Below are 9,628 nucleotides of genomic sequence, written 5' to 3' on the forward strand. Positions count from 1 at the left end.
TTTTGGATGTGGTATTCTCTTTACTTCATGAACAGGTTACTGTTCTACTAAACCATAACTGGTGTATATTCCAATACCTTTACAGTTGTGTATTGGGTAATCCTCTATCCATTACTATTGTTATAATGCAAGTAAAAAAAAAACTAATTTAATGTGGAGAAATCAAGCTTAGTTACGAAGCAACTTAGGTGCAGAGTTCAAGCACAGAAACAGAGAGCTCACAAGTACTAGTAAAGGATGCAACTTTCCAGAGAAACAATCTTTCCACATTATACATTCCAGCAGTAGATCAAAATATCAATCTCTAATAGCTAAATCGTGTTACATATGTACACCAGCTCTTCCCCTTTAGTAAATTATGAATGACTTTGTAGTAAAAATCAGAACAAACAAAACAATGCTTATCCTACTCTTTTCACCTTGGGGTGCACTTGGTGTCCTACTCTATATACAGAGGCATCATTTATATCCTTGTTAATCTCAGAATCTCAGCATGTCGGCGGCCTGGCTCGTCTTCGGATACGGCGAACCGAGACCGGAATAGTAGTACTCTTGGTTCGACACATCGATAGCCGGCATGTTTCCGAACGACGGCGCTAAAGAGCTCTGCAAATCATCTAGGTTCAAGTCCGTGAACCAATCACTCTCCTCTTGTTTCTCTACCATTAGAAGTCCTGGTCCTCCACTGGTATTGCTAGCCCTTGATACTTGCATGCCATTAGAAGATTGAGATGGCTGATCAGCTCCAGGCTGACCCATGTAATCAAACTGATCAGAGAAATCCCCATGCTCGATATCTGATTCCAGAGTGTTCAAGCTATCTGATACTGCATCATAGCTAGGCTCGACAGATTCCGTAGCCACTTTGAAGTTGTTCTTCTTGTTGTACAGCCGGCATAGTACCCAATCATCCAACTATACAAAAATTTAGAAAACAAAGTTGTTGTTAGTTCTACTGACCGTATGTAAAAGTACAAAAAGGATTTTAAAAGTTATGTATAACATACCCTCAAGCTACCCTTCTTGTGTGCATACTTGTTTGCCTCAGCTAGCCTATACTCATGCATGATCCAATCAGTCTTCACACCTTTAGGAGCCTTTCCATGGTAGAAAACCAGAGCCTTCTTGATCCCGAGAGGTTTACCGCTCCCCTGTGGCCTCACCGGCTTATCGGCCCCGGTCGCCTTCCAATACCCTCTTCCGGCCGCCCTGTTCGGCCGCGATCCGTTCGGGTACTTCCTGTCCCTCGGGGTGAAGAAGTACCACTCCCTCTGCCCAAACAAGGCCTTCTCTGCTCAACCAACAACATGGTGTTTGATATAATTACCGACAAGTTTATACGTTACCACTAGCATGCATGATTTACAACACATTAAAACCATTTGATATACCTGGGAGATCCCACGGGTTATACTTGTAGAGATCAACATCGGCGATGATGGGCACGGGTAAACACTGGCAGGAGACCTTGCGGCAGAGGTAATGGAGGATGAGCTCGTCGTCGGTGGGGTGGAACCGGAACCCCGCCGGCAAGTTGAGCTCTGCCTCGGCGTCTCTTCTCATCACCATAACTCTGGCTTCAAAAAATCTTCTTTTTTTTTAACAAAAAAGAAGAAGATATTTCTCCTTCTTTTTGCTTGCAAATGGAAGAGAGATCAGCCTCGCGATCTTATGCTCTTATCACTTTGGCTTGCGTAGCTCGTAGCTTCGGTAGCCCGTAACCACGTGGAAGGATGTGGGAGAGGAGATATCTTGTGGGCGAGTTGTAACGAGATGAGAGGGTCGACGGGCGACGGTGAGGTTAAATATCTTAGTATCTTCCGGTAGGTGACGTGGACTTGATGTTTATCATATGTTTCTCGTGGTCGGACCATGGATAGGACACGTGTCGCCAAGGAGAGGTGAGGCGGTGGAACGAACGAAGGTTCGTTCGCCTACCTTTGTGGTCCTCGGCATAACTTTTTGTGAGCTGGGTTTGGGAAAGTAGGAGAAGAGTCAAAGGTCAAAGAGGTGAACTTGGGGAAGGGGAAATCTGGGGGTTTATTCCTCGAATTAATCCTCTGATGGCTTTCTTCCCAAATTACGTCATTGGCTACATCTTCATGATTAGAAAATTAATTGGGTCATTCTCCCACGTGTGCTTTGGGATGTAGGAATTACAGACTGCGACAGGCGGCGGAGTCTTTGGTTTGATCTCATTGTGATCTATGACTTGCATCAATTATTCGCATACTTTTCAATCTTTTTTCTTCCTGATCGTTGTCATCGTCATCGTCATCGTCATCGTCGTCGCAAGCAAGCTGTTTCCTAAATTCGTGGAACTTTTTATTTATAAGATGAAAAAAGTTCGACCAAAAAATAATCAAATAAAAATTTTTAATTTCTTAATGCAGTAAAAATAGACAGCAAGAAAGTAGGAATTTTGAATCCAAATAGTTCTTAGCTTATATAGGTAAATTCTTAAAAGGGGACCAAATAGTGTTATAGTAGATCTAAGATCCTTAATCAATATTGCTAAAGGTGCGTTAAATGCCTTTGAATGAATTAATGGGGAACAGTGAGGAAAAAAGAAAATGAGATCCAACATATCAAACATGTCAACAAATTATAATGGTCTTGGGTACCAGGTTTGGAAAGTAGATTGTGACGTTTAATTGTGATGTCTTCCTTCTTTTCAGCTTGATCCATTGAAATCATATGCATGAATGGATATAACCTATTAATATAAAAATCTTTCTCCATATATATATATATATATAAGAAAATTCTGGAAATAGGCAAAGCTTGATAAATCTATTGATTGGTGAAAATTTTATTTAATTATTGTGAGTAGTTTTTATTTAATTTTGTGACTATTAATTTATGTATGATCATATATTTTGAGTTGAGAAAATTAAATAAAAGGTAGTTTTAACTTTGACTCCTAAATAGTTTGTCTTAGCTATTGAATGATAGAGGCATGAAATATGGGACGTGAAATTTATTCTATTATTTATTCATTATGACTAGAAACAAAGATATAACCAAAATTAAAAAATAAAGTAGAAAATTACTAGGACTTTGAATTCTTTCTATTCTCTTCTGTAATAAATAAATAAGTTTTCAATGTTTCTGCATGAGACTTTTGATTAACTTCAAGCCATCTTCTCCTTTTAATATATCTTATCCGGCTTCTCTTGGTACTCAAATAAGAAACCTACAAAATTAAGTTCTCAAGCTTACTTCAAAATTATATACAACATGATTAAAGAATAAATCATTAACAACTCAAACAAAATCTCCCCATCATTAATATCACAAGATAAATGATCCAACAAGATCATGAGTCGATTAGATATAAGAATGAATTATGGACAAGGGTGTGGATCAGTGGCAAAAGAGATGGGGTCAAGGGAGAGCAATTGAATTCTAACTTGCATAAGATCAACTCACACAAATCTAACTCTCCTCCTCTTTTATTGAGATCAACAGAAGCCAAACTATTGATAGTGATATCTATAGTGTAGATTTCAAATAAAGGCATGTTTTTTGCTCATAGGATCTAGGTGTCCTCAAAGCCAATTGTATATAAGTATTTTTGTGTTCGAATTAGGGTTGATTTAAAAATAGAAAAGGACAACCTAAAGTGGCGGCTTATTTAAGTGACTTTTGTTGGAGTTTATGGATGCAGAGGAACATTAGAATTTTAAATAATTGTGCTCGAACTAGTAAAACTTTCTCTCATAAGATGATGACACTATTTCTTTGCTGGGTAGGGACCTAAGGAGAGAAGGCGGTGAAGAAAGCTCGTCAGCTGATGCATGTGTCTCAAGAGATCGTAGAAGTTGTGGAAGATTGATGAAGCTAGATGGCTGTCTAGAGCTTTTAGTTTTCTTATTACCAATTTGTCTTAGTGGTTTAATGTTTTCTAAGAATAATATTATGTGTGGGTACTTTGTTTTGGTCGTTTTATAGGTGCTAGGTAAGAAGCACGTTATGTTTTGATGGTTGGTTATTGATCAGGGTCTAACGATGGCCCATTCTTTGTTGTTTTCATAGATTGTTTGGTGAGGCTAATCTCGAGGAAAGATGTCTATTTTTAAGCTTCAATGAAATAAGGGCTACGACTTGTTGGTGAAAAAAAAAAGTACACCTAGAAATCCCTTATTTGGATTTAACAAGAGAAGATATTTTTTAGTGCATTTAGGAGATAGAAAAGGGTGTGAAAGTTTGGGACTAGTTTGGATTATGATTAAGGCTGGGCTACTACTAACTTCAAATATGGGCCCAATTCAAGGCTTTCCTGGGCCCCTTGAGGGATCAATTTAATCCATCACATTCTCATATATTATTATATTTTACTCATATCAATATTCAATTACTATATATTTTATCTTATTTGTTACTAATTAATACTGCTATTTTAAAAAGGCTGAATTAATCGCTTGATTTGATAATTTTATTCACTTAAAATAATTATTAACCATTTCTAATGTTTTGCTGTTTGATAGCTAAGTTCTCGTTTTTTATTTTTTTTCTTAATATTGATGTGATTGAGATAATATTTTTTAAATTGATATCATTTTGGATTAATTGGTATATAGAAATATATTTCAGGACTTTAGCATAACACGTTACACATTCAGTTTGGTACACTAAAGTTTTTTTATTAAAACGATATCCCCCGGTTGGTGGCATTTGCCGATACCTTCGATCTACCGTCGAAAAAAAAGATTCATGTAATCTCCGCCGTCCGTTTCCGTGACCGCATCCTAGGATATTTTTTTAATGTGTTTTTAGGCCCCTGAAAAATAAATAATTATCATCCATACCATAAAAACCGAAATAAAAGGAGGAAAAAAAAGTATAAAATTCTTTTGTGTTTCTAAGGTCGCTCCTCAATCTCGATAATTTTATCCACACCCTCTTCCTTTCTCTCATCTCGTCAAGCGAGCGACTGAGGTCCCCGGAGAAGTCGGCGATCAATTCGTCCCCTCGTAGGTTTCCCTCTTCCTCTTCCTCCCTATTCTTCCTCTTCTTGGATTAGGATGCGGATTTTGGTGGTAATTCCTCTGCATCTAGGGTTGCTATCGTTGTTGCTTGTCCAATATGGTTAGGGTTTGCTGAATTATTCATGGAAGCGGAGCGATTTGGGGTTCGGTAATTAGGGTTCGCAATAAATGCTCGTAGTCGTGATATCTCTAGGATCTGATAATTTTGATTTGGAGAATTTGCAATTGTTCTAAGATATGGAGTAGATTATCTTTCTTTTTTTGTTTTTTGTTTTTTTGTCAGAGCCCTGTTCCTTGGTTGTAAAGAAAGATTGAGCGTGGTTAGCTGCATCAGAGAGGATAAGCTGACCAAGAAATTTTAGGGATCAAGATGAGTTTCTTGCCTTAGAATAACGAATAAGAAAAACAAGTTCGGACCGATTCTTGAGTTGAGTGTTGGTAACGTATATATTGTATAAATTATTTTTTGATGTACAGAATGATACTTTTCAGTATTTAGTTGGCTAATGATTCATTACATGCCTTTAGTTGAAACTAAATTGAGAATGGAATATATGAAAATTATAATCTAATTTCTTCTTCTCATGTGCATACTGTCTTCTGTTTATTGGTCTATCTTATTGTCTTTACCGGAATTTGCAAGCGTCAATTTTCCATCTCACACAGTAACACTTTTTCTGAATTTATTAATGCAGGTAAAACTAGGACAACATGAGTTCAGTTTGTCCTTTTGCTAAAGCAGCTACTGGCGATGGTGGATGCCCAATGAAGTTTGCAAAGAGTGACAATACAGATCAGAAGGAATGGAATACGAAAGAGGATGCAAAGAGCAATGATTCTTCCATGGTTTCACCGAAGTGCCCCTTTGGCTATGACTCTCATACATTTAAATTGGGCCCTCTAAGCTGCATGATCTGCCAAGCCTTGCTTTATCAAAGTAGCAAATGTTTGCCTTGCTCCCATAAGTTTTGCAAGTGGGTAGTGCTTAACAACTATGGATTTTCATTGAAGTTGCTTATGGAAATGTGCTTATTTTTTATTATTTGAACAGAGCATGCATATCACGCTTTAAGGATTGTCCGCTGTGTGGCGCTGATATAGTGAAGATTGAACTAGACACGGAACTTCAAGTCATTGTTGACCGCTTCATTGATGGTCATGCTAGAATTAAGAGGTCTCAACTGAATGCAGATGAAGAAGCAGGAGATGTCATGAAAAATGTAATATATGAGGACGTTTCTATGGAAAGGGGTTCTTTTTTGGTGCAACAAGCTATGAGGGTTAGTATATGACTATATATTTCTTGACTCTGCTCTCTAAAGCTGGTACATTTAGATTTTCATTTGTTAATCTGAACCTAAATTTTTTCTCTGCGAGATCCTATAAAAGTTAACCTTCCCATTTTATCTTCAGGCTTTCCGTGCACAGAATGTGGAAAGTGCCAAATCAAGGCTCAGAATCTGTGAGGAGGACATTAGGGGGCAATTACACATGTCAGGAGATACATCAGAGTTACGTTCACAACTTGGAGCTGTCTTGGGAATGCTAGGGGACTGCTGGTGCGACCTTCTCTATTCTAGATTTTAATTATTCTTTGGTGGACCTTGTTAGAGCATGCACTTGCATCACATGGACTTATAAGTAGTATTATCACTATAAGATTAATTAGCTAGTGTTCTCAGTTATCAGACATTTTTAAGCATCTTTGCCTTGTTGGGCTTCTCTTCCCATGTGAGACTGAATTCTCAGTGACAACCTCTCAATTGTAACCACCTGGCCTCTCTTGCTATTACGGTAGAACCTACTGATAGTCTGATACACACTTTTGAATTTTGTTGATGTACTATTATTTTCTTTCTTCTGAACTCAATCATGTTCCATGATGTAACTTGTAAGTATTCTGACCCCATAGTCACAGAGGCAATCAGTATGGCAGGCAAGTTCGCTGACAACCTTGGCAATGTCGATGTGTGCCAACAGGCCCAACACATATAAGGTGCTCCATAGAGGGGCTTGCCGGCTTTGCCAATTGTTGCAAAACATTTGTCCCCTATCTTGTGGACTATTCATGGGGCATTACTCCTTGCCTCAGAAAGTAAAATGTTTGCTGCTTGACCTGCTTATTCCTTATTTTGCTCTTCAAGCTTTACCCAAATAGACGGTATGCTTTTGCTTATCTTCTAGGATCCTTAAGTTAAATATGTTTTTATTACTGTAATTGACTATCAGTTTGTTCGTATGTGTACTATATTTATTCTTTTAATCAGTTCCGTGTCAAGTTATATTTGACACTGACTGTCTCTCCAGAAGATCAGTTCTTATGAGCTCACATTCTGGCATTGCAGTTGAGCAATGGGAGATACTGTTTCAGCAATTACTTACTATGAAGACAGCGTCGAGTTCCTTTCAAAGCTACTTACTATATTTATTCTTTTAATCATTTCTGTGTCAAGTTATATTTGACACTGACTGTCTCTCCAGAAGATCCTCATTCTGCAGATTTATCTTACTATCCGAATGTCCAGTTTTTCTACCTTTGCTGTCATTAGTGTGATAATCTTATGAGCTCACATTCTGGCATTGCAGTCGAGCAATGGGAGATACTGTTTCAGCAATTACTTACTATGAAGAGAGCGTCGAGTTCCTTTCAAAGCTACCTGCAAAAGATTTGGAGGTTTGTGTTTCTCTTTAACTAAAAATCAAGTATCCAAATATTATGCTGTTGAACTAATAATTTTGTTCACTGTATTGAAAACATGAATTCTTCTTCAGTTGGTCCACACACTCTCAGTTTCACTAAATAAAGTTGGAGACCTTAGGTATTATGGTGGAGATCTCCAATCTGCTAGAAGTTATTACACTCGATCATTGGATGTTCGTCGTAATTCAGTGAAGGAGCACCCTGATGTTCCCTCCCAGGTGAAGCATCATTATTGATTAACAGTTAGTTGCATTTCTGTATTATTTGATGCAGAATGTAGCGAGATTATCATTTTTTAGTGCATGATTTTTTCTTATGAAATCTATATATTTAAGCATTATTTGATTTCAGTTGACCTGAAACCTTTTTGGACGTTTTGGTCAAAAAGACCAACTAAATTTGATGCCTGCAAGGCTGCAACTTTAACTGGATTACTGTATGGCTTTTTTCTTCCATATGTGTATGCAGACAATAGAACAGTGAGAATGATCCTTGAGAATAGGGTGACCATTTAGAGCTGATCTTTTGATTTGAGGAGAGTTATCTGATTTAGGTCTAGTTATAATCCATTTTTTCTCGTATGTTCTATGTTTAATGTTTTGGAAGCCATAAATACTCTAGTATTATGACTTTGATAAGAGTAGCGACAATTGAAATGCAAAAGGGTTCTTCTGTCGCTTGTAACCAGATATATGATCTTTCTTTAAGAGGAAAAGGAGTGTGAAGGATGTAGAAAAGTAGAAGACTATAAGGTGTGGTGTCATGCCCAACTGTCTGAACGGTGTTGAATTCTACATACTCCTAATTATGCAGAAATGCAATATCAGTATTAAGTATTTAATAAGATTCTCATCAGATTTCCATCCTGGTTCATTGAGGTCACATATCTTTTTCTTGTAATCCCTGATTTCTAGGATTAGCAGCTGACTTTGGACTTGTATACGTTCCACCGGTTACTTCCATCCGTCCTCTTAGTGTTTGTCTTTGGTTCTAGTTATATACTATTAGTTACTATTTTCTTTGCTAATCCCTGTGAATGACAATTGGTTGATCTTTCTTCAGTGCACGCCAAATTTTCTTGAGCTCTTGTCATTTCGTTGACTATGTACTGGCATGCTCATAAATGTAATGTGGTTTTGTGGTTTTGATGTTCAAGGATTATAAAGGCCACTTAATTGCTTTCATATAGGTTGTTGATCTAGCAGTTTCACTTGCCAAAGTTGCTGATTTGGATAGGAATCTTGGTCAAGAGAATCTGGCAGTTGATGGATTTAAAGAAGCAATACAATGCTTGGAATCTTTGAAGCTGGATTCTAGTGAAGCTGGTCTAGAAAAACGGGTAGATAAGTGTACACTTATTTGGTATTCCCATGTGTTTTGACTTTTCTTTTAGATTGGGATGACGAAACTTACTCCTCTTTGCAGCGTTGCTCAGTGCTGGACTTTTTGCACAACCAAATGGATGAAAACCAAAATCCCGTCTTGGATTCTTCTGTCTGAGAATGCAGCTCCTCAGATGAATTATGCTGTACAATGAGTTATCTGGTTGATCCAATGGATGAATACTACTGCCATCGAGAGGTATGATGGGTGTAATCTTTGTCAATTTGCTACGTGGTGAGTAATATGACTCGACCTTCACCTAATGATTTTTTCTCTTTGTGATGGGATACAGACCTAGTATTCTTCGTCCTTCGTTTTCTACTTTGTACGTATTGGGAGCCGTGCGAACGCTTAGATTAGGCATATATATTACCTTTTTCTGAAATGTATGGGCCGATGGACTGAATAATTTAATTTAAAAATCTCGTTGTATTGTTATGCTGTGCCAGGTTGTCTTTGTATATTTGAGAATAATGTCAAGCTGGAGACAGAAAAACTGGTATTTAGTTTCGCTATATTTATTTTATTATATTCAGAGGAGAAACCGTTTCAT

At 37.5% G+C, this 9,628-nt stretch overlaps 2 protein-coding genes across 8 annotated transcripts; one reads left to right on the top strand and one right to left on the bottom strand.

The window, feature by feature from the left end:
* Positions 1-244: 244 nt before the first annotated feature.
* Positions 245-1,971, bottom strand: LOC140782985 (NAC domain-containing protein 68-like). Its single transcript, XM_073129905.1, has 3 exons — positions 1,392-1,971; positions 1,008-1,291; positions 245-915 (listed from the first exon to the last, which is right to left on the bottom strand). Exons 1-3 carry the CDS (start codon positions 1,567-1,569, stop codon positions 481-483), a joined length of 897 nt encoding a protein of 298 aa, XP_072986006.1. The 5' UTR covers positions 1,570-1,971; the 3' UTR covers positions 245-480.
* A 2,832-nt stretch (positions 1,972-4,803) lies between these two features.
* Positions 4,804-9,513, top strand: LOC140781898 (protein NCA1). 7 transcript variants are annotated; one of them, XR_012107763.1, is made up of 10 exons: positions 4,838-4,976; positions 5,275-5,418; positions 5,687-5,965; positions 6,043-6,271; positions 6,405-6,550; positions 7,578-7,665; positions 7,764-7,910; positions 8,882-9,031; positions 9,118-9,273; positions 9,368-9,513. XR_012107763.1 is itself a non-coding variant. In XM_073128186.1 (9 exons), the coding sequence occupies exons 3-9, from the start codon at positions 5,703-5,705 to the stop codon at positions 9,190-9,192; spliced, it is 1,098 nt and encodes a 365-aa protein (XP_072984287.1). In that variant the 5' UTR covers positions 4,838-4,976; positions 5,275-5,418; positions 5,687-5,702; the 3' UTR covers positions 9,193-9,513. The 7 variants fall into 7 exon arrangements, 3 of the variants coding, with proteins under 3 accessions (XP_072984285.1, XP_072984287.1, XP_072984286.1); XR_012107764.1 differs by having other exon boundaries at positions 4,859-4,980; XR_012107761.1 differs by lacking the exon at positions 5,275-5,418 and having other exon boundaries at positions 4,804-4,976.
* The last annotated feature ends 115 nt before the right edge of the window (positions 9,514-9,628 follow it).

This window comes from Typha latifolia, chromosome 2 (genome assembly GCF_019914945.1).
Source record: "Typha latifolia isolate L0001 chromosome 2, TyphaL0001v2, whole genome shotgun sequence".
Lineage (NCBI taxonomy): Eukaryota > Viridiplantae > Streptophyta > Magnoliopsida > Poales > Typhaceae > Typha > Typha latifolia.

Excerpts from the sequence above, each read along its gene's own strand:
- LOC140782985 (XM_073129905.1), bottom strand. The coding sequence starts at position 1,569 with ATGGTGATGAGAAGAGACGCCGAGGCAGAGCTCAACTTGCCGGCGGGG. Across the intron at positions 1,292-1,391 it reads TAACCCGTGGGATCTCCCAG|AGAAGGCCTTGTTTGGGCAG; the intron begins GTATATCAAATG and ends TTGGTTGAGCAG. Across the intron at positions 916-1,007 it reads ACAAGAAGGGTAGCTTGAGG|TTGGATGATTGGGTACTATG; the intron begins GTATGTTATACA and ends ATTTTTGTATAG.
- LOC140781898 (XM_073128184.1), top strand. The coding sequence starts at position 5,703 with ATGAGTTCAGTTTGTCCTTTTGCTAAAGCAGCTACTGGCGATGGTGGA. Across the intron at positions 6,272-6,404 it reads TGGTGCAACAAGCTATGAGG|GCTTTCCGTGCACAGAATGT; the intron begins GTTAGTATATGA and ends TTTTATCTTCAG. Across the intron at positions 6,551-7,577 it reads GGAATGCTAGGGGACTGCTG|TCGAGCAATGGGAGATACTG; the intron begins GTGCGACCTTCT and ends CTGGCATTGCAG.